Consider the following 24,690-nt stretch of genomic DNA (forward strand, 5'->3'; position numbering starts at 1 on the left):
AAAACAAAAAACCAAAACCAAATAAAAAAACCCCACACCCAAAACCCCCACCACAAACAAAAAAACAAACCACACAACCCACCAGCCCTCTGCGAATTTTATTTGATTCCTATACTGCAATTACACCAACACCACTTTTTGGGCTTACTTTCCATTTGCAGTAGGCCACTAACAAAGTGCTTAAACATACCTCACTAACGGTTTACACCTGTGTGCCCAGAGGGGGCAGGGGGGCATTCCTCTGCTCTCAACTATTCTGAAAGATTTTTCTTCCTCAGTTTTGGTACTACTATGTGGATTGTCTTCCTTCTTCCCACCTTATTACCCTGCACGTAACTCAAATCTCCAACCCGACCGAGAAACCCGGTTAACCATCTCAAAGCTTCGGGAAAATGCAACAGCCACCAGCCTCACCGGGAAAATCACTCCCGCCCCCCCCCCTCACCTCAGTCGCCCCGGCGAGTAGCGGGAGCCAAAGCTAAGGTAGCAAACGATGAAAAATGAGAGGGGAAGAGAAGGAAATATCTAGTCGGCAGTTTTTACTAAAAACGCCACTGAAAAACACCTGAAAAAGGGGCGCAACCGAAAGGAGCACCACCTGCCGCGCCACAGGCGGGCTGGATACCCCCTCGTTCCCTCAGCAGCCGCGGCGCGGGGAGGGGGAGGACCCCCGCCGTGCGGCGGGAAAAGCCGCGCGCACCTGAGGCGGGCACTGCCTCCCCAGAGACCTCAGCAGCGGTGTGCGAGACCCGCGGTCCCTCAGCGGGCACCTCCCGCTGCGGGCAGCCCGGCGCTGACCCTCAGCCCCACCAGGCGACACTGGGGCAGCATCCCGCCACCCGGCGGAACGCGCTCCCCTCAGCAGCCTCAGAAACCCCCCCACATGGGCGCGTACGGCGCGGCCTCCACTGCGCCTGCGCGCCGTCCTGCCGCCGCAGGGGGCGCACCGGGCCCCGCCCCAGCGCGCAGTGCGCAAGCGCGCGGGCAGGCGGCGCGGGGGGAGGGCTTGAGATGAGTGTACTACTCCCCAATATGGCGGACTTCGACACTATCTATGAGCTGGAGGAGGAGGAGGAGGAGGAGGAGGAGTCCGAGCCTGTGGTGCGGAGTCAGGAGCTGCCCCGGCCCCGCGATGCGCCGGATCCCGTAGCGGTACGGGGCGCCGGGCACATCACTGTGTAAGGAGTTGGGGGGCAGGCGGCGAGCACGGGGCAGCGTGACAGGCCGGTGCGGCGTGGCGGGGCGGCCGAGGGGGGGCCGGGCGGGAGCGCCGAGCTGCCGGCGGCACCGTGCTGCCCGGGGCACGGCTTGCCGGTGCCGGGAGGGGTCAGGGGGACAGGAGGGTTGCGCCCCATCCTTTTTTTATCCCGACAGGACGCGACCTGTCCGCGGTACCGGCATCCGCAGCCCTGCTCCCCCTCTGCCCCCACCCCCACCCCCGTTACCGCTTTTGTGACAGGATTTTTCTTTTTAACGTGTTCGAACGGGAAGCTTCGTCTTTTCTACTCGTTCGAGGCAACCCACCGTCACGAACGAGCAGCTGAAGTTCGGCGGCTGGGCGCAGAGGCAGCAGCTAGCCACCCTGACAGCCCCGGGGCTCCTGCTGCCCCCCCAGAGCCCGTGAGCCAGCCCGCGGCGGCGCGGGGGTGGGCAGCCTGGGCCGGCGGGCCCACTGTGACCCTCTCCGGGCTCAGCGGAGCCCTGGAGCCCCCCACTGCACTGCAGAGGAGGCACATGGCAGTGCTGTGGTCTAGCTGCTCCAAACTTAGTTGGGAGTTTGGCATAGGTTGTGTTTATATCATTAGGACGCAACATGGCCCAGAATGTTTGCAACTCTTTTAAACAGTTGGAACAGAAGATGAGCAAGCTGCCTGACCTGACGTGTAAGTTACTCGTAGGGACTTTCCCAGTGTTCTTACTCCTGCCAGTGGAGGAATTAATATAACAAAGTACATCCGTAACAAGTTGTTGGTTGTTACATTCATTTTAATGGCAAGGAGGCAGGTATTGAATTTTTTGCATTGCGGAGGTCCACCAAGCTTGTGTTGCTTTGGGTCTGTCTTTGGATTGCATAAAAGAATGCACATTTCTCTCTGTAAATAGGTGCAGTGTGATCTAGCTGTCTGCAGCAAAAACTCTGGGTGGGGAAGGCTCTCTCATCCTAAGAGAACTAATGTCGGATTTGATACTTGTCCGTCATGTAAGTCTAATTCAGGTTTGCGTTGAGCTAGTGCCAGTGGGTAGTTGCTCTGCTGCACGGCAGTGTACTTGCTTGTGTTGATGGAATTTCTTTGTCCTGTCCCCAAATAGCATGTGGCCTGCCTAAAGGAGGGGTGTAACACAAGCAAAACCATCAGGATACCTTATGCCCATCTTCTTAGTTACCTGGTTTTAAGCACTAAACTGGAAAAAAATGTTACACACTTGCTTTGTCTGCTGTTACGCTTTTGTATTAGTGATGTTCCTTAAAGTTCCTTCTTGGCTCCAGCATCTTTTAGGGATGGGAAGGAGTGTCTCCAAGAAATCTGTCAACTGGTGATGTCTACATCAAAAGAAAGCAATACTTGTAAGTGATGTGGAAATCATGAGCTAGCATATGTGCCCTTGTAACTACCTGAAGTGAATTCCCATCCACCTTATTCTCCCTTTCTTCCACTCTTCCCAGCTTTCTTCTTGTGACAAGTATACCTACCTGAATAGTAGAAGGCAACTTTCATCAGTTCATCACATATTTGTAAATATCCTTAAGTTAATAAAACCAGTTAGTGGATGTTATCAGTAAAATACAAATAAACCCTGGACACTATAATATGTAAGCCTAACTTCCTTATTAAATGGGAAATGTTTTGCTTCCTGAACAGTTTCTGGTTAGTATGTATCGGCTCTGAAATTCTGTCACTTTTTGATAACACAGAAGCTGCTGCTTTTGAAATTACTTGGCTTCAGAAGCAGCCTGCTCTAGTTACTGAAATGAGATACATCATCGAGTAAAACTTGTGTTTGTTTTCTGAACCTCTCTACAATATTGCTGGTAAAAATTTCAGTCCTGACAAGGCAGATGCTCTATTAAAAAAAAAAAAAAACCAAAACAAACAAAACCCAGTTATTTTTAAAAAGCCACTGTTTTCCTTGGATTTTTGTTTCAGGTGTCTTCTATTCGTCATCTGCTACTGGCCTTCTTGGATACTTTTGGTATATAGAGAAGGGATAAATCTCTAATTCCAGGGTCATCTTCTGGTCCCGCTTTTCATGTACAGTCCTCTTATAAAACTCCCAAGTTAGTAAATTCAAACTATGTGTAGTTTCTTGCATGAGAGTTTTTATTCTTATGACCTTGTCAGTGAGCTGCTGACCCTAACAAGAATTCTACTGCAGTATCCAGCAGTACTAAATACAAATTCCAAGAATCGTCTGAGGGTTTTTAGCAGGATCTTGCTTTTTTACTGTTTTGCTAACCCTTTTACCCCTGTGCATGGTAAGAGTGATCATGTAAAGTGTATTTGTTTTATTTTGCTTAAAGAGAGAGAGGGAATGTATGTGAAAGTGGTTAACAAAATTTATGTTCATCTTGTTCAATGTTCTTTTGCTCTAGAAGAGCCTTCCTTTGAAAAAATTAACTATTAGTCATATTTATTGTTTTCAAAAAGCTTTTGAATTTTAGCACAGAGAAATTACTAGGACCTAGTAAGTACCTTTTCTTTGCTTCTAAAATTCCATTGTAATGAGTTATAAACTCATTGTTCGCTGCTTTTTGTATAGTCAGTGTGATTCTGGTTGGTATATCCAAATATCTCAACATAAACATTTTTAGTGAACTGAGTCATATGCCTGCCAAAGCAACAGCAATAACTTTCAAAAACAGAGCAGTAAACAAAGTCTAACTTGGTTTTCATTTATCTGATGTAATTTTTCCATATAATTAAGTCTATGTGGATGGATAATAATGAGGTAATGAAATAGTCATTAAGCATATTTTTGCCCTTAGTGTGCAGCTACTGATTCTTGCTTAAGTCTGCAAACCTCCTCGTTTTGGATACAAGTTAACTTTTGTTATTCCATTATGTTTTCTGTAGGAGTGCCCCAGGGATCCACAATCGAGGTGCTAATGAAAAGTATATTGTCACCAATTAGGGAAAGCAGGGAAGAGCCAGGTGCTCTCAATTGTGATAAAATGACATTTGATTATTGTCTGATACTACTCCACCTTCTGTGTATTTAAAATGGAAAATTCCACATATTTAAAATAGCAAATGACTTCAGTCTTCCACGAGTTATCAAAAACTTAGTTTTCCAAAATGTCCATGGGTAAGGATGCTCTTCAGTATTTTGGTTGGCTTCATAGTAAAAGGTCCTAGACTAGGAAGAGAAACATTAAGCATTCAAGGAGATTTCAGCTTCGGGATCTTGAATGTCTTCTTTATTCCCTAATGCTAGGCAAAGCTTAGATACTTCATAAAGATTAGTATGTAGGATCTGAGTTGGTCTGTTCAAGATAGGTTAAACATAACCTGGATTAGGTGTGGGGAAGGGAGTCATGCTGAAAAGGAGGTCGGAGAGCCTATTGTATGAGATTTGACTAAACAGGTTTAGCTTGTGTAGTCTAGTAAGACTGATTACTATCTATAAATACAGTAGTGGGATAAATGAGAATGAAGTGTTATTTAAGAAGAAAAAAAAAAGTCAAGCACCTGTTAATGTGTCTGTTCTAGATCAAAAGATTTTTGGGAAACACTTTCTCATGTTTCAGTTCTGGGACAGGAATACTTATTTTCTTACACTTTGTAAACTAATAGAAGGAATTTTACTATGTAATATTTGTTGCAGGTAGGGTTTGCGACTGATGATTCAGGGTGTTTCAGTCTTTAATTTGAGGGATTTTTGGATATATCTTATTATGGCTCCTTACAAGAAGTTGCATTCTCTTCACTCTACAAATAGGGGAAAATGAGATCATGGGACTTCTCTGATGCCACACATTAAAACAGGGAAGGAGAGATGGAAGAACTAGAAAGTGAGGCCATCCTAGTTCTATTCCAGTGGTGTTCCCTATAGAAAACGTTGCCTTGCTTTTAGAGATACCTGTCATCCAGCCACAAAGTTGCTACAAAGTATATGGGTGACTTACCTAAACTTCATAACGTTAGGCTTTGGGCAGCTTTCACTGAGCAGCCAGAGAACTAGCCCAGAAATAAGTCACCACCAAATGATGTTTTAAATGAGTTAAAGGACAGACACTGGAATTTATTTTATGTAGCAGTTTTTAAATATACTGAATTTTAGAAGGCTTCACAGGCCAAATCATGCTGGATCATTGGTCTGTTGTAGAAGGTCTGTGAAGTTCCTTATCTCTTAATCAGGATTTTAGGTCTTAACTTTTTTACAATAAATATTCTAATAACACTTCAGTACTTCTACAAAGTTGCTTGCCAAGCTGTAGAACTGTGTAATGTTCTGCTTTAACATTTCTAAAAAAAATTAATAATTTATTTGGTTCTTGAATTATCCCCCACCCCATCTAATAGGAGTTTAATGTTTCTGAACTATGAGGTAAGTAATCACAAGGATAGTCTGTAAAACTTGTAAAGACGCTTTACTAAAACTGTGCTAAAGGCCCTTGGTGATGCTGACTAAACATATTTTAATGTAGCATAGCCGTATTTTCAGTATGGTCAAAATTTTTTACATTCTTTTAGCCTTTTGCACATGTCTGTATAAAAGAGATACATTGCTGTAACTGAGGTTTCTTGGATGTGTTATTACTGGAATGTTTTGGCAACTGATGTATAAGCTTTGTGTTTTAAATATGTTTCATAACATTATCAACCTTCAAATGTAATGTAATAAAATATATTATGGTCTTTATTCCTAATAGATCTAAATTAGAAAGCACTACTTTATGTTCTTCTTTACAGAAACTGGTGGTGCAATGGGAATTTTAATTAATATATGTGAGCAATGAGATAAAAGATGCTACCTATGGTTTAGGAATTTTTTGAACTACAAATTGTTGAAGGTCAGCAGAGTATTCTGGGGAAATGCTAGTACACGTTTGCATTTTCATTTTTTTTTTTATTTTGCTGTTTCCTAGGCATCTGCTGCTGGGTACTGTAAGAGTCAGTGTTCTGGGCTAGGTGGACCTTTGGCATGGTTTAGTGGAATTAGTCTGTTATATGGCTAGAATGAATAATTCTGCAGTATTACCTGAACTTCTCTGTAGTTCATTTATTATGTTGTCTATGTTAGAACTTTGTGATTGTTTCAGGTGGTTTCATTGCTGATATACACAGTAATATACACAAGCCTAAAAACAAGCTTGTGTATGTGCTTCACATCCTTAATCTTCTCTGGATTTTTTTTGAAGATTGAAAAGGCTACCTCACTGCTCTTCAGGCTTCCTTAAAAAGAAATTTATAGTATAACAAAACTTGGAAGATTTCAGCTTGAAAAGAAAAGCTTTAAAATGTGGAGGCTAACTTGCCAGGTTACATTCACAGAGAATGGAAATGTGCTTATATTAACATTTGTGCTTGCCTAAAATCTTATTTTTACTGTTTATTTTCATAATGCAAGTTTAACATCATGGCTTTCCAGTTCACTTGAACACACAGTAGCCCATGCTAGGCTGATGTTCAGTTCATGCATGTTCACTTCTAGAAACTCTTTAGTGAAAATATGTTGAATGAAACAAACGGAAATAGGTAGCAATTGGTTATAGTTCTTGAGTAGCTTAAGAGGCAAAGGTTGAGAAACACTTCAATTAAGATCTGCTCCTTGGGTTCATTTTTTTAATGTTTTGCACAACTAGTGCTCCAGTATGCTGCTCTTTACAAGAGTCCAAGGCTCTGACTTAAATTAGACATTGAAGAACTTGATTGGACTTCACTAGCATTGATAAACATTTTAATAAGCTTACTGGATTTCTAAAGACAACACAGGTTCTTTTATTAAGCTTCTCTTTTCTTTGAGGTTTATTTTATGTTTGATGCTTCTAAACAAGTTACATTGCCAAGTATGGATATCTGAATTACTACGCTGTGCAGCTGGGTGGGTATGTATGTCTGTCGTAGTGTGAGGGACTGGTGACGTTTCGGCCATACTAGCATTTGTACAAGTGACCAGTAAGGAGTACTTCAGGTGTCAGTTTGATTCAAAGCAAATACCCTTCTTTCCAGAAGGTTTGTTTCTACAATAAATATTACAATAGCAAATGTATTTGTGCTCCTCTTTTTGGCTGTGATCCTTTTGGGTTTTTTCTTTTTTTGAATGAATATACTCAGGAGATAGTTTAGCAGAGCTGACGGTGAACTTGATGTACAGTGTATTTAACTTTAGAAACTTACTAACCTCTGTTCAAACATAAAGGTTGTAGCTGAGAGCCAGCTGCTGTTGTGTTTTGTTAAATTACTGAATCACAAAGTTTAAAGATTTCAATTAAGGTAGAAGGGATGGAAGATCAGAGTTCTTGTTCTGTGTAAGCTAGCAGGTTTAGCATCACAGCTTAGTTAACTTCTTGACTACTTACATGCTTTAAATAAAATACAAGTCAAGTCAGCTTGCACTGTTGGTATCCTGCTAATCTACAACACTAGTTTTTTGGAAGTTTCAGTTGGTTCAGTACTTTGGAGGTAGTGGTAACACAGATTTACAAGCGAAGTCTAGCTCCTGGGGGGCTTCATGGGTTACAGTGAAGACCTACCTCTTGCTCAAAACTCAGAACATTTCAATGGAGAACAGGCACAGTGTTATCAAAGACTTCATTTTCTTGAAGATCATAGTTGTTTTAAAACTTCTTTGTGTAGGCTTTTACGTGTTTTGCATGAAATAAACCAAAGCAATTTTTTAAGAACTATATGGTTAAAAGTTAAATTTCTGAGATTATGATGAATGGGTTCCTTATAACTAGTTTTATCTGTTGCATGTGAATAAATTGCATGTGTAAGAAAAATAGCAGTAAAAGGATTATTGAAGCTAATAAAACTGGATTTTAATAGCTGGAGGTTTTTTTTAAAGCAAAGACTGAAACTTGCTGCCAACCAATTGTAAAAGAATTTTTGAGCTTTTAGCAACTTGAAGGTATTGAAGTATGGCAACAAGCTGTATTTCTCTGTCTTATATATAAATGATATATATATATATATGATATTTATATATATATAACATGACCTTATATAAACTTACATGGAAAACTCATGAAGTCACATAAATTTAAGGCCAGAAGACATTAATAGCTTTTTTGGGTTTTTTTAAAGTAAAAAATCTATTAATTTTTTTTTTTTATTAAGGGAAACAAAATAAGTTAGGTGGAATATATTTTGTTTGTCTCTTTTGTTTTCAAGGTTTGGCTTGAGCAACAAGTTTGATACAGAATTTCCTTCTGTTCTGACAGGGAAGGTAAGTGTGAGATTAAACTGTTCTTTTAAATGGAAAGATCCAGTGGTTTCTGTGTTATAAATACGTGCTCATGAATCCACCGTGCACGCTGCACTGAAGGTTGTTGAATTAACTGTCTGTGTGAACTAGCCGGTTGATTAGCGTTCCTATGGTGTACTTTGAAAGAAGATAAAATTATTTGCAGTGCTCACTATCATTGACATTCTAACCACAGGAAAGCTCAAGACGGCATCATATGCTGTTTTCATGCAGGCAAGCTGCATGAAAGCAAGACTCACTTAACCTTGTTTTATAGCTATCTGGAGTTTGTGCTGCCTCCTGTGTGAATTAAATTATTTCAAATACTAGACCTCTCATTTTAATATGTTTGTCAAGCCTTGAGTTCATATATAGGCAGATCTCTAGAAGAGAATCTGTTTTATCTGAAGCTTTAAGGAACAACATATTATAGTGTTAAATCTACAAATTGAGTAGGGTTTTAGTACATTTTCAGAATTATAATAATTGTCTAGTTTTGAAAATTAGTGGTGACAAGTCTCTTCCTTTCTCTGGAGTCCTGGCATCTTACGAAATGTAAGTTTAATAAATATTCATTTGTAGCTATTAATTAATGAAATCTTTTAACAAAATTCTTAGTTATGGGTTTACATTCTTTTCATAACTGGTTTTGGAGGTATTTTTAGACTTTAAAATTTTGAATTCTTTTTATCTTGGATTTTTTTTCCTGCTGTTTAGTGCTTTTCTTTGTTTCATTTTATATCCCCCTAGTGTTTCTTTTCCAGAATTTGAGAGGAGAAGGTTTATTTGGCTCTTGCTACTTTCTCTAATGTCATGCCATACTTACTTACTACTACCACTTATACATACTACTCTGCAGCCTCTTACGGTAGCTGTTGAGCCTTATTAACACTATACTGAAATGCAGCTGGATGGTGTCTCTTGGTTCTACAAAATCCATCAGGAGTTTTTCCTCCTTCATTTTCACCACAGAGTATAATGAATTAAATACTCCTGTTGAATACGACCAGCTTTTCTTGACAGCAGAACAATTGAAAAGCAGGTAGCTTTTTTTTTTAAGGTTTTGGTTGTTGAAAAACAGCCTGGGAACTCTGGCCTTGCCTCAGAATCTCAGAAGGAAAAGTTATACTGATTCCATAGTGTCTGATGGGAGGGCCAGGTGATAATGCTACTTGTATCTCACTACCTTGCATGTCCAGGGTTATTCTTTTCTGCAAAGCTCTTTCTGATCACCGAAAAGCCACAGCATGAATACTTTTTGGAAATAACATTTTTTATATTCTTTTTGTCAAGTTGTACTTTGTTACAAATAAGCCTACAGAAAATACCTAGCAGGAAATGTTAAAACTTGATTATATAATTTCATGTTTTTCTGTCTCTCTCAAATATGATTTTGTATATTAAAGAAAGAAAACAAACCCAACCCTCCAAACGTGTACTTTTTAATATGAACATCAATGACTGTCACATTTTCCACTTTCTTGTCCTCCTCTTGTTAAACAGAGTGAACAGAAGTTTAATTTAAAGTTCGGTTGACTGCTTGGACTTAATTTAGCAAAGAGAGGAACTTGGTATTTACCCTTCTTATTCTATAGATCTGATCAGTGACAAAATAAATCACATGAGCAAGGATTTACTGCATTAGGTATGCTGCTTCTGTTGAGAATCTTGATATCCTGTTGTCTTTTTCTTACATATGGGTTTGAGGGGCTTTCTGAGGAAGAGGACCTTGACAATAAATTAGTTTCCTTTTGTCAGGGGAAAATGCCACTCAAATAAGGTAGTAAATACATTTTTCTTACTGCTTGCCACATTCTGCCATGAAAGACATTAAAAACCACGGTTGTGGTTTAGGGTTGTCAGGTGGGTTTTTTTGAGTACTTCCATGAAATACAAGAAGTAAATAATCTGCTTCTTCCTCTGGTTGTGGCACTCAATCACCGTTACCCCTATTTAAAATGAAAACTCAGGTTTTTTCCAGTAAGGTTTCCTTCAAATATCCTCATAAATAATTCACAATTATAAGCATTGTAGTCAATTCATACACCACTTTAAGGTCTTTTACCGGTCTTAAAATACAAATTTTTACTTTTTATGAAATCACAATTTATGAATAACATAGTGACTGTTTATATTAACAATTTGTGATTAAAATGTTTACTCTGATCTTGCATTAGTACACAGCTAGTATAAGGCAATATCATAGTTCATTAAGACTGTCTGTGTAACATTGTTTAATGGCTTTGTTATCCACTGTGAATTGATATTAAGAATACATCTCATCCGCTAATGGAGTGTTAAAGATGAAGCCATTAGGTGGGGTTGATAGATTTCTCAATAGAATTGTTTTTCTTTTTAATAAATATAGATGAAGATCTAGATTTTTAAACATAGGATAAAAATCTGTCCAATGCACAATAAAAATCCTAAATAGATCAAACTATTTAGCTGCACCTTTCTCCCAGAAGTACTAGCATTCTGGATTTATGCTACTGTGTAGTCTTAGGAATTTACTTAAACTTCCTGACCCTCAATTTGCTCGTCTACATAATGATGGTAGTAAATCCTCCACTAATTTTCTTTTCGGAAAATCTGAAATACACCTCCTCCTTCACCCGTCTTCCCTACCTCTTTGTCTCCTAGTTTTCACAGTACCTGGATAGTTACTGTAAATCAGCCTAGAACGAAGATGCATATAATTACATCTTAAATATTTAATTGAGACATGTTTGTTGCTGTGTTTGGGAGAGGTGAATGAGTATGTTTGAGGGTAAAACAGACAATAAAACAATAAAGGAAAGTACCAGTTAGGTCAGCTGTTGGGCCTAGCTAACTCAGATTGACTTAAATATTTATCTTACAGGATGAGATGCAAGCTTGAGCTGGTGTATAAACACTGAGGTAGGCTTTCAAACAGTGCATTTTTTTTTTGACAGAGTATTTTCAGGAAAGATTTGACTACACTTAATACAGAGGCAGTATTTAACTTTTAATAATGTGATTGGACTTTGGCCTAAATTGAAATTCTGGCTAAATTTGTGTGCGCTACAGTTTTATAGGATTATTAATTCTTTTAAAACAAGCATTTAAAAGCTTTTAACACAATACAGTTCGTGATGCACAGCACAGTAATACATACTGCTCCAGGTGACAAGAAAATGATGGAGGCAGTGAACCTTAAGGAAGAAAGTGGAGTTTCCTGCCCTGGTGTTAAACAGTGAGGGTCCTACACAGAGATTACTGTGCAATGCAGGGAAACGTAAGCCATAAAGTGTGGTCTTGGTATTGTGATCCCATTGCAACATGTGATTGATAGGGTTTGTGATCATGATGATTGAAGGAGAAAGATCAGGCCTGCTGGGCTTTACTTGCTCTCTTCCTGTGTTTGTAGATTCTCTTGCATCCTGTTGTAAAATATTATGACACCCCCTCCTTTCCTTTTATGTTTTTTGGGTTTTTTTCCCCCTCAAAGACCTAAAAGGAACTAATCTCTCTTTACAAGGTGTACTGCACAGCCAGGAGCTATGTACTTATTCTTTTCAAGACCCAAACAGAAACTCTCCAAAAGACCTTCCGAAATTACTCAAAACTAGACTTCTGTAGGGAGCTTGCTTTGCACAGGAGGTGCTTGTTAATGCTCTGTTTGAAATGCATTAGTCATTTCATATTAACCTTTAAATATCGCTACCTGCAAGAAAGGCAAGATTTAAAATTATGCCAGAAAATCAACACAATTCTTTGGTGACTGTTTCATTTGGATACCATTTTTTATTAAACTACTACAGTTATTTTATTTATTTGTCCTTTGTCGCTGTGTAATGATGCTTAACTGTTAATGAGCTGTAAACAGAGCAACTAAAAGTGTCCTTTGCTTCTTTTTGTCACAGAATGAGGCTTACCTTGGTCACCAGTTCCTTTAATTTCAAATGAAGATGTGTCATTAACTGACAAATATTTATTGTGATTACATTTCCTAAAGGGAGAAATATATCCAGTAGTTTGGGTTAGCCAAGACCATCTTAAATGGCTAAGAGATCCACCTCCACATGAAAGTATTTGGTGCATTAGCAGGTAGTGGTGGTGCTGTTGTAATACTATATTAAAGTAAGCATCATACCAAAATTTCTGAAGTTGAAATTTTCTCATTTTCTTGGTGGCATCCAAAGTTGGTGTCTAGTTTAGCCATTTGCAGTACTCTACAGGAAGGAGAGCTCTTCAACATTGTTCTTACAAACTAGCTTCAAACTGTTAACCTGATGTGAACAGTGACTCCCTTAAAAGCAGCACAGAAATAGGGAACCTCACCATCCTAGTACTTCCTTACTAGGTCCCAAACTTTTCTGCCAGCTGTGATGTAAGAATCTGGTTGTCTTCTTTTCATGTTGGATGTTGTCACTGATGATAATGTTTATTCATGTTAAACCAAATGCTAGACTGTGCAATTCCGTTGTCCTTGGTAGGTTTGTACAGCTGTAGTTTGGGATTGGGGTGTGTTGTCAAGTTTTGGTAAACTTTGTGTCTAATGGAAAAGGGAACATTCTCTTTTCTTAGTGGGGTTCATTCCAAAAGTACTAATGGAATCAAGAAAAAAAACTACTTATTTTTATCTTTAAAATAAATGATACAAGTACAAATGTACAAAAAACACTTGTCAAAGAAAGTGTTGTTTGTATATATCTAAACACCAGGAACATGTAAACTTCCTTAAGCATTGAGAATGCTCATTTGTTAACGTACACAGTCTCAGTTTACTTTGAAACAATTCTGACTGCAGAAGCTGTTCAGTGTTACTTCTACCACATACAACCAGCCCAGTTGTACTTTACTACAAAACGTTCTCCCACATTGAAGATGAAATGGTCTAGCTCATGTGCATCTGATATTTGTTATATCCCAAATACCAGAACTGGCGTTGGCAAAGAGACCTGTAAAACCTTCTGTTTCAGATACCTGCAAGTACAGGCTAGTTTTCTATATTATAATGTGATTATTTTTTTTCATTGAAAATGCCCTAGTATGTGGGATCTCTGTTTCTTTTTGCCATTTTCTTTCTATTTTTTTTACGTCTGTTTTGAAATATATTTAAATGTTGTTGTTCCAGTCAGTCTACAGAATTTATTTACTTGCTCCATTTATATATGTAAAAAGAATTACAAGACAGTCTATTTAATAAGGGGGGGAGAGCTTGTATAATTGCAAAATAAATACTTTCTGTGTACTTATAAATTCCTGCTATAAAATAATCACAATGTTAAATTATGTTCTTACATTACTAACTGTAGGCCTGGCTTGTGTACAAACGCAGATGACCTCTGACTCTATACTGCATGGTGATCTGAATGGACAGGAAACAGATGTTGTATTTATTTACTCCCTTTTCCTGCAGTGTTTTAATGAATTTGGCTCTTGTGAATGGGTGGAGGTAGCAGAATCGGGTCCTCTCCATTTCCTGTCCCATAGTTTTGCTCCTTTGGTGAAAGGGGTCTTTGTCATTAAATTAATGCTTTTGTTGTTGTTGCCCTTGTTTGCAGAATCAAATGAAATTTGAGCTTCCTTGGTTGGAAGGATTATGTAGTAGTTGCACAGCTTTGTATACAGATTAATTCCAGGGTTTTTTTTTCTTCAACATGGCAAGTAGTTGGGAAATGCTTTTTTCTTTTCTTGAGTTGTGCCTACTGTTCAAGTCTATTGATGTTGGATCTGATTATTGTGCTGTCTGTTCAAATGCTGAATTGTGTTACAGTTAAGAGTGCCATGTTTGAGTCAATACCATGAATCCATATTTGACTTGTCAGATATAAGTTATTTAGATTCTGTAGAGAGATGAGGGATTTGGGGTAGGTAAATAGGTAAGTGCTCTCACTGTCTGTAAGAAACATGCTGCTATCAGAGAAGGGAGCTTATTTCGGATATAAAATGTAGTTTCCCACTGTGACTCTGCAGTGGCAATATATAGAAAATAGTATTTTGAGTAAGCTCTGCTGAATGTGCCTTGATTTAAATTAGTGTTTTTCAACAGCTAGGCTTTATTCGTAACCCTGTAAAAGATGCATTTCTTTGCCTTGAATGTGATCCAGTATGTGTCTTTCCGGGCTTCCCTATTTTAGGAAGCAGCCACAAGTGAAGTTGTGGCCTCATATCAATAGGAATGTATTTGTGGACAGAGGTCCACCTTCACCCAGGCACAGTGTAGACTTGAATTAGTTTGAAGTTGAATTAGTTTGAAGTGAGTTTGGACAATATTATCCTTTCCCAAGTGATATGTTAAGTGTTTTTACTATGAAGCTGCGCCTCATTCCCTTAGAAACAGGTATCTGTCTTTTTGTCAGTGTAGCCAATCCATATGTTGCACACTGTTATCCCACTTCCAGTTTTGTTTGGGGCCACTATGTTATCGGGACAATTGATTTATTAATGGTGCAATAGATAAGGATAAGTCTGTTCTTCTAAGCAGTGCTTAGATTTTTAATGCAAGTTCTTGGGAGGCATGCACATAAATGAATTGTGTTACAAGAAAGTGACTTTTCATGTTCACTGGGTGACCAATGTTTTAGAAGATGGGATCATATTGTGTAATGGTATTATGTTTCATTTACATTTTAACCTGTAGAGGCAATTGCTGAGAAAACACACCTGTAATTGCGTTCTACTGAAGTTCTGCACTTCTGTTGCAGGTTGCCCCAGAAGAATTCAAGACCAGCATCAGTCGTGTGAATGCCTGCTTAAGAAAAAATCTCCCTGTCAATGTAAAATGGCTGCTTTGCGGCTGTCTGTGCTGCTGCTGCACGCTGGGCTGCAGCCTGTGGCCTGTAGTCTGTCTTAACAAAAGAGTAAGTACATGTTTCATTCTTCTTACTCTCTTTATTTTGCAATTGCTGGTAACACTAAATAATGTTTAATAGTATAATCCCCATTTCAAAACCCTTTTTTTGTCTTACTTGCATTCAAAAGGTTATTCTGTTTTCCGTTCCTTAGAAAATAGAAAAAATATGTTTGTTAATGGAGTAATTGATACCAAATTACCAGCTGAATTAATAGCTTTAGGAATAGGTAATCCCATCTCAGTTGAAAGAACACAATGGAGTATATGATAACCTAAATTCCCAGGATTTCTAAAGGCCAAAAATTTAATTAAATGAGTGCAGAACTGGACGTTGACCTTCAAAGACAGCCTGACCTGGAGTGAAAATTACTTTTCACACACACATGCCAGAATATTTTTTAAAATTAAAAATCACTTTTTTTGTATGCAATAGATACCCATAACGTTTTAGAGCTGTGGTTTTTGACATATTTTACTGTGCTGTTGCTATTAAGAGCAAACACAAATTTGTTTTCTATTTGGGAAGTTTAAAGACACCCCCCTCCCCCCTCAAAAAAACCATTACAGAATGTTGACAGTTCTTGTAATCAGGTCCACAGTAATAAAACACTTTTTGAAAAGCACTTTAGCAATATCAGGTAAACATGATCCTAATTACCTCTATGGTTTACATTTAGAATTGATTTATCACAGCAGTAAATATTTAGGAAATGCATAAATAGGTATAATGTAATGATATTCTTTGTGGCTACACAGTTTGTAAGACTGGTAGCCATAAAATCTTACTATCCACAAATGTAAATAGTACGTAGGTGCACTAGGAAAAAACCCTCACACTTGTCAATTTAATTGTAGGAAAAGATCTTAACTAAAAATCTGTTAACAAGTAACTTCTGGCTTTTGAGAGTTTATGATCTTTAATAAAACAAACCAAAAGCAAAGTCAAGGCATAGGCATTGCTTTTTCAGAGAAAATAAAACAGAAGTGTTTTGCCAAACTTTCCAACTTGCTTAAGAAAATAAGTTACACTGACTGACACTGAGTTTTTTTGGTTTAAAAAAAAAAATGTGCTGAAGGCATAATATGTTAACTTGTTTAACTGCTAATTGCTGAAGCTCATGTCACTAAAAAGTTACAGGACTTGTTTTAGCTCATTTTAACTGCCTTTACAAACATCCTGATTGCAGAGGAGTACGGTTGAGATATACAGAGGGAATATTTGCATTTTTAAATTATATTTAATGTTCCTGTGCTAGTGAAAATCTAAATAAATGCTCATTTATGATGATGTTGTAGTGTTGATGTAATTCTCAAGGCTACAAATAATGTGTACCAAGTAGGAGTAGGGAAGATCATGTTACTTCTGTGGGTATATGTGTGTCTATATATTAGAGCGATTTCATCACTTTAGCAATCACAAGCATAAGATAGTTCTTAATTTTCTTTTGTGGTGGATTGAACCCAGCCAGCTGCTGAGCACCCACCAGCCACTTGCTTACTTCCCCCCACCCCCCAAGGCAGGATGGGGAAGAGAATCACAAACACAGTAAGAAAAACTCACATGTTGAGATAAGGACAGTTTAATAAACAAAGGACAAAAAGGGAAGAAAACCCAAGTGATGCAAAGGCAAATCACTTGTCACTTCCCACCAGCAGAGTGATGCGCAGCCTGTCTCTGCGCAGTGGACTACTTTGGAAAGAACAGCCCCCTGTTTTATTGCCAAGCATGACACTACATGGCATGGAATACCCCTTTGCTCAATGTTGTTCAGTAATAGCTAAAACACTGATGGGGTATCAATACTATTTTAGTCATAGATCTAAAACATGGCCCCATACAAGCTGCTGTGAAGAAAATTAACTCCAGCCCAGGCAGTCCCCGTATGCTCATCTCGCAACAGAAGGCATTGTGAGATCCAAAGGCTGCAATATGAAACTTAAGACAGCTGACATGGGAAACAACATGCACCTTTTAATTCTAGGGGTAGCTTTGTCACTGGAAGAACTTGCAAAGAAGTGTGGATTCTCCACTGTGAAGTCTGTGACTCAGGATTGGATAGCATTGTATCTTTTTTTTTTTAATGAGATGGTATAGCTCACCTACCATTATTAGCTTTAGCAAAGAAATGGGTGGGTGGAATTCTGTGGCACATCATGGAGAAACTAAGTAGACCATCACAGTGGTGGTCTTATGACCTTAAAAACTCACTGAAACTGCAAAAATCTTCTCCTCTCCCATGGTTGTGGAAGGAGCAGAATGTGAAGGTCATACACACTTTAGTATCCGAGAGTTGACAATATAGGCAGTGTTGTGAGCCAGAATTCTGTGGTGCTGAGATTTTTTCAGGATTCAGATAACAATTACGTTACCAAAATCTGGAAATTACATGTATGTTAATTGTGTTGTCAGTAGACCACCTGTAGTGAGGGCAGTATTTGGCCAAGAGAATGTGGGACGTTCTGTTTTGTTGGCTTGGCTATGGGTAAAAATATGAAATTCAAAAGCCTCTCTTACTTAGCAAATGAATTCTGGGAAAGCTGCAGTCCTAAGTTAACAAAAAACCCATGGGTGGGTTTTTGTTTTTTTTTCTGAAGATGATCTGATGTTGAGGAGTGGGGAGTTGAAGTGGTAGGACTTCCATTTATAATTTCTCTTTTGCTTGGTTCTACTTTTTCTATTTTAAATTAATCTTAAGCCAGAAATGCAATAGTAAGATTCTTCTGGATGAGGCTGGCTGCTGAACTATTTATAATACAGTTTTGACTTACTTTTTAGACTAGAAGATCAATTCAGAAGTTATTAGAATGGGAAAATAACAGACTATATCATAAGGTAAGAAAAGTTAGTGTGCTCTTTTTTTCAGCTTTAAGAAGAGTAAGCTTTTTTGCATAATTGGCATGTAGGAATTTTACAGTCTTGTTATAATTCCGTACTTTTGTTATAATTCTGTACTTTATACTGATCTTAAACCTGTGTCTGAAGTATTCCAGATCATAATAATTTGATATTGCTAATGCTTGTTACGTTCATCAAAACGATGCTATGGTATGCATTAATCCTTTGATAATTATTTTTTTAGCTTGGTTTGCACTGGAAGCTGAGTAAAAGGAAATGCGAAACTAGCAATATGATGGAATATGTAAGTATTACTTCTGTTACTTATTTGACATTCAATGGAACTATGATTTTGTAGATAAAACACTTATTAGACTGTCACTTACCCGAAAAAATCTCTCAGAAAAACATGCAGTTCTGTTTGACGTACACCTGTCAAGGCCACTTTTAAGAAGAGCAGCCATGGCATATCTTGTGCCTTTGAAATTGTCACCACTAAATGTGTTTTTTCTTTGTAGCAATTCTACATTGGCACTGCAGTTACACTTGTTTTGGTCTGTAATTTGTGGTGAGGGAGACCCACTGGGACTTTGTGCATTGGTGTGATTCCTACAGCAGTCCATAGTTCTTTAAAGCTATCCACCTTTTCCATTGGTATTCATAATTACTCTGATTCTAGTTATTTCTGCTGAAATATTGCATTTTTGTAGTAGTGTGGGTTTTGTCTGGATCTTTTTTCTTCCCCCCCCCCCCCCCTTTTTTTTTTTTCTAATTTTTTGCCAGCTCTGAATTTCATAAAGTTTTAACCAAGACAACAGTCCATTTAGGAGAGCAGAAGTTGAAATATTTCTGTGGTCCTACAGCCCCCCCACTCACTTTCAGGTATAGCCATGAAGATTGTGTAGGCTTGAAAAGAGATAGTTACCCCCAAAAAGTCAGGTGTCCAGAAGGCCTATATTTTGAAATTACTGAAATCTCTGCTTTGGTACTCAGGGAAACATTCCCTCCTTACAGAATATCCCAGATATGTTTTCTTTTATGTACTAGCTAATGTTGCATTGTAATTGTGCTGAAGGTTTTAACTTTTTGGTTACTGTGTTCTGTTCTTGTCTTTTTCCCTTCTTCAACAGGTAATATTAATAGAGTTCTTACCAAAATATCCCATATTTCGACCTGACTGAGGAACAGCATTTGGTCTTTCATGTTACCTGTCATTTTCTACCCTTAGTGCCTTGTAGATGATTTTGGAAAGAAGATGGTCTACTTTGCTGTGACTTAAATATGTTCTTCAGTAGAATATCTTCCTTGCTATGTTACTTTCTTTTGTTAAGAAGAGAACAATTTGCACATTTTTTTTATGTTAAATGAGGCTTCTGTGTTGCACTCTGAATTTTAACATTAACAATAACTGATATAGTTGCCACTAGGGATCTAACATCAGTGCTGCTTAAACTTGTTCTGAGCATGCTGCCTTATTAATTTCTATATTTGCTGTCCTCAAACATGCATCCTAATGCCATGTCATACTATATTTCATTCTAAATGTTGCAATCCTATAAACCCTCAGTAGAAATGTCCAGGTAAGCGTCTAGTAGTAATGATTTTAGTATAACTTGCTTGCATAGGACTTGAAATCAACAGCACTGGTTTTGTCCTGCACTTTGCAAAATCATCATTTATATTAGGGGGTTAATTATTTTACCCACTATGGATTTGTAAATATTGACTCTTTGCATAATGTAAAGTGTGGTATGCCAAGGTTTACAGAATGTAATATAGCTTTTATTCTATTGCCAACAGTCCGACATAGTTTTATTTGTTACATTTGCTAGTATTCCTCTGATTGTATAGACGCATTCACATGCTGGTTTTATGGTAAAGCCATAATAAGTTTGTACATACTATCAGACGTGTAGGGCTCAGTTGCACTTTGTTTAGTAAATGGATGAAAAATGCATAGCATTTGTCTTTTTTTTTTTTTTTAAGTATTGCAGGTGTTGTTTGTAGCACCTGACATAGGAAGCTTAAATACTGTTCACCTTTGAAAAAGTTACATTTGTGGGGTAGATGGTGGCTGCTATTATTAAAATATCCTAAAGCCTTGTTTTAAGTTAGGGATATGTGGATGTCAAGTTTTGTTTTTAAGTAAGGAAAAAAATGTTTTGTAATTGGAGACCTTCATTACTGAGGGGAAAAATTTGGAACAGCCAAATCAAAGCTGAAGTAACCCTTGTGTTATTTTGCAGCGTGATAGCACTTCAATGTTTTAACAGTTAAGTGATGTGGCATCCTTTCCAGTGGAAAAAAAATTTATTCAAGTGAGAGTAGTGTTTCAAAATATGCTGATGGAAGGAAGTGGATAAGTTGAAAGGGTCCATGCATTTGTTTTGGCATTCCAGCACAGTCTGAAGAACCACAAATGCTACATGGAATTCATCAGTATTTTTGGATTCTTCCCTGTTTGCCTGATCCCAGGAAGGGAGAGCATTGTAGAAAAAGTTCGTGTAATGGCTGGCCTGAGCAAGACCACTTGATAATAGCAAACAAAGGAAAATTGATGCAAGTTCCCTCCCTTTCCTAACTAGAAATAAGAAATCAGGAAAAAAAGCAGCAGATGACTGAATATCTGCAAGGTGTGATGAATATAGTTGTAAGTGTCCAGCCATTTCTTTGCAGCAACTTGACTCCTTGTGACATAACATCATCTCAAGTTGCTTTTTAGTTTCAGGGTGACTTGGGAATTCCTCTGAATGTATTTGCATCTTTTCAGTATGCAATATTGTATTAAAATACAGTATTTGTAACACCATTGCATTCTAATAACTGTAGTAGGCCAGGTTTCTTGTATGCAGTGTTTACAGAAGGCCAGTTGTATGCAAGATGTTACTTCAAATCAAATTTCATGCTATTCTTACTGTACAGCTGAGAAGTGTCAGAATCCAGCACTTCCAGTAGTTCCAATCACAGACTGATGCTTCGGGTTCTGAAATCTGTATCCTTAGTGCAGATGTTTCATGTGACTGGTAGATTGGTGACAACTAACTGTGTAATTGCATTTGTAATGTAACGAATAAAAAACTGCTGTGGTGTTTGAATTTAACGTTAGCTACCCTTGCAACTCAGATTTCTACCACAGAACCAAGCAAAGTGTTCTCTCCAATTTATTTTTTTAGGATGAGTGTTAACTGGAAGCAGAGACAATACTTAATGGCAGAAAGAGGCAGTGTAAACCAAAACTGAAACAGCACACGCAATTCTATATATTTCCCTTACAAATAAGTTTCTGGAGTAAATGAAGGGAGCTTAGCTTAATTAACAGAAAAATGGAAGTTTCTTTACTGTTACGCCAGAACTTTGTTAGTTTTCTTTTTTCATGTAAGAAACTTGAGAATTCTCAGCAGGTTCTTATTTTCTTCTTTATGTGACTATATTTTCAAAATGTTCTTTTCCAACTGAGAGAATAGGCAGTCTGAATGAGAATTCCAGTAACTGCCAGCAGTGAATGCTGAGCGGTCTTCAGTCTTGCTGCTAAAAGAAATCCTCTTCAGTCTGTGCTGACTTCATCGTATTCAGTTCAGAATTTCACAACCTGATTTGTTTTCTTTGTATGAAGTGCCGTGCCAAGCTGAGAGAACGCCCAGAGCTACAGGAGCCCCCAGTACCTCTGGGCTGCTCCCTGGCCACCCTGTGCTGCGGTATGAGCAGAGATCCAAGGCAGAACAAGCTGGCAGCTTTGTTTTCCCACCTTCATCTCATCCCTTTGTTCCCTTCCCGTTGGCCTGGCCACGTCCAGCGCCATAGGCTGCTCTGCCTGCTGCAGTTTAGCTGCCTCTGGGTCTTTCCCGGGCACTGTGCAGCACTGAAGCACAGAATATTTGTTCTCAAAGTTTACATTTTAAGTATGTAAATTCTATACAGTTTACTTTGTCCTTAATTAATAATTGTATAGTCTTCAAACCATGAAAGGGTCTCGCTTTGTGTTTTAATAGACATATGTGGCCATAAAGCAACTAGTAAAGAATGAGAGCCAAAACTGCCATTTACAGTAAGCGACATGCTTTAATAAGTAGATAAATTTGCATTAAAATGCAAACCCAACAGACAGTATTATATTTGCATCTGAAAGACACAGGTTCCGTAGGCAGCTCTGAGTACTGCTGTGAACCCTGTGCACTTCTGTGCTGCCTACAGGTTCTTTTTTGCCTAGGCTATCCTTTGCTTTAATATAAAAACATCCAGCAGGTAATTATACCTCACAAGACTGAAAATTTCATTTTTGACTAATAAGTCAGCATGAGTTGGTAAACCTATTTATGGAGGATACTTGTTAATTGGAGAAAGAATTTGTAGCAATATGATGGAGACTAATGTTAGCAAAGTATAGTGGAAGTGGTAAAGAAAGTGCCTTGACTGTTCCAACAAAAGAGAAGAGAGGGTAAGGAGAAAAGGGAACTAGTAACTGTGTGAGTTTGCAGCAGATATTAAAATGCAGTTCCTGTCTACCAAATCAGTATTCAGTTTTTCATATAAACATGTTGACACTAACTTTCCTTTCTAGGTTTTATCTAGGAAATATTTGGGTTTGTATCTAGTAAGTTTTGTATCTAAGGAGTTATTGAAGTTTTAAAGAATACTGGCAGAACATCAAAGCTTTTGCCTACTGATTCCCCTCCCGCATCTGTGAAGTTGTCTTAACATAAGAGCAGGAAAAAAAAAAAAAAAGGCGTTCCAAGACATGCACAGACAAGTCTAGGGAAGTGCGGATTCAGTTGTAGATACGTGACTTTGAAACAGAGAACATTTTTGTTAAACCTGGTGTGGTCTTGAGAAATAAAGTTCCTATGCTTTCCTTGATAGGTACAAAACTCCATATGCAAAACCATAAATATATGTTCATTATCGTCCCACTTTGACAGTTTACAGCATTCACTTGTCAACACACTACCATTGGAGCAATAAAAATGTCAAGCTATTAATATTCAGTGTAAATTATTTATCATTTTAGTAAGTAATGTTATGTGATTCTTCTGCCGTTTTTTGTTTTCTGCTTTTGGTGTTATGGTGTTGTAACATTACTTGTACTGCTTAAGAAAAGTGGTTTTGTTTAAGCTGTATGAAACTTCGTGTTCTTTATTCTGTTTACAAGTGAACAGCCACTTTTTAAATTGGACCTCACATCTTAAGAGTTTTCTCTTTTTTTTTAATTAAAATAAAATTCTAACTGAGCTCGCTTTCTAAAATTTACTGCACTGGTTTGTGCTGTTAAAAGAAGCTGGAAGTCAGACATGCTTGATCACTTTGACATGTTTTTCTTTAATTAAATTCAAAGATGAAAACCTCTGAATACTGCGGTGTGTTTATGGAAAAAAATATTTGGCGTCTCTCCCTGTAGCAGCGTGCTGATCAGTTGCAACTGGAATGGCAGTAGTGATGGATTTTCTAGAGGTGAGACACGTTTCTGATATGGCCAAATTAGGTGCTTGCATTGATTGGGACTTCAGGTATGGTTTGGCTTGTTTAAAGAGCAAGCCTTGGAAAGCTTAGGAAGGCTTTCTAAAACAGAAAATTGAAAAATGATCATCACATTTAGTCTTCCAGATAATTTGACTGGTTGTCTTACCTATGACCGAAGACCCTATGTTGTAAGGACTTCTTGTAGGAGTCTCTAGCTGCGGCATCCCTCTGCAAAAAGCAGAGGGTTTTCTCCAGTGCTGTTGTAGCTGCGCCTCAAAGGGAGCCCACCTGAGTACAGATCGTGTGAGTGAAATAAATCGTTGGCTTCTATAAAGGATTGTGAACATAGGACAGTACAGCCTTTTGATTGTGTTAACAGGCTAGCTTTGTAGCTGTGAAAGCGGGACTTAAAGCCTTTGGCTCATCCCTGGGGGAAAAATGCTGCATTCCTGAAACAGGCACGTGCAATGCTTTTGTTGAAAGTTGGTGTCCTCAGTTGTTTTGGAAAAATTACAGGAGCATCTGGGTTGATATGCTGTGTAAGCATGCAACTGTTACTGAGTATCGTTTGAGAAATTCAGAGAATGTTACTGGGGTGTTGGGCCAAATCTGGGAGTGTTGGGCTGAGTCACGAAGTTAATTCTGTTAGGCTTTATGAGATGCAATTGCCTAGACTCCTAGCAAAGATTCATTTCAAGAATATTTGGGATTTGGCCCTGACTTCTACTATTGGAAGGCAATTTTAGGACTGTTTGTTTGTGAAGCTTACTCTAATGTCTGTGCCAGTGTATTTATAATGCTATGTGTCTGTTATGTCAGTATTGTTCTTCAGCATAAATACTTGAAGTGTTCCAACTGAATTTATTTTTCTAGTTAAGCTTATAGAGACTTAAACCATTTAGTTTTCATTTGCTAGACAAAATGAAATGTTAGTCTCCTCTCAAGAGCAAAGTGCTCTGATTCTCATCATCCTACTTGCATCTGCTCCAGTTTGAATTAATTTTCCTTGAACAGGGGTGACCAGAAACAATCTGATATTCCAATTAATGGCTCATGACTAAGGCACCGTATTTTCCAATGCAGAGAGTTCCCTCTCTTCTGTGAAAAGAATGTGATCTATTGCATGTAAAGGATCACATCTGTCTCCTTAATGGCTGTATTGTATTTC

General features: G+C 38.3%; 1 protein-coding gene across 2 annotated transcripts; it reads left to right on the forward strand.

Moving 5' to 3' along the window:
• The first annotated feature begins 984 nt into the window (after positions 1-984).
• CHIC1 (cysteine rich hydrophobic domain 1) lies at positions 985-23,412 on the forward strand. 2 transcript variants are annotated; one of them, XM_055818021.1, is made up of 6 exons: positions 985-1,178; positions 8,337-8,391; positions 15,084-15,239; positions 18,009-18,065; positions 18,313-18,372; positions 19,199-23,412. In XM_055818021.1, the coding sequence occupies exons 1-6, from the start codon at positions 1,012-1,014 to the stop codon at positions 19,247-19,249; spliced, it is 546 nt and encodes a 181-aa protein (XP_055673996.1). In that variant the 5' UTR covers positions 985-1,011; the 3' UTR covers positions 19,250-23,412. The 2 variants fall into 2 exon arrangements, with proteins under 2 accessions (XP_055673996.1, XP_055673997.1); XM_055818022.1 differs by lacking the exon at positions 18,009-18,065.
• Positions 23,413-24,690: the final 1,278 nt, after the last annotated feature.

The sequence above is a fragment of the Falco peregrinus genome, chromosome 13 (genome assembly GCF_023634155.1).
Source record: "Falco peregrinus isolate bFalPer1 chromosome 13, bFalPer1.pri, whole genome shotgun sequence".
In the NCBI taxonomy this organism is placed as follows: domain Eukaryota; kingdom Metazoa; phylum Chordata; class Aves; order Falconiformes; family Falconidae; genus Falco; species Falco peregrinus.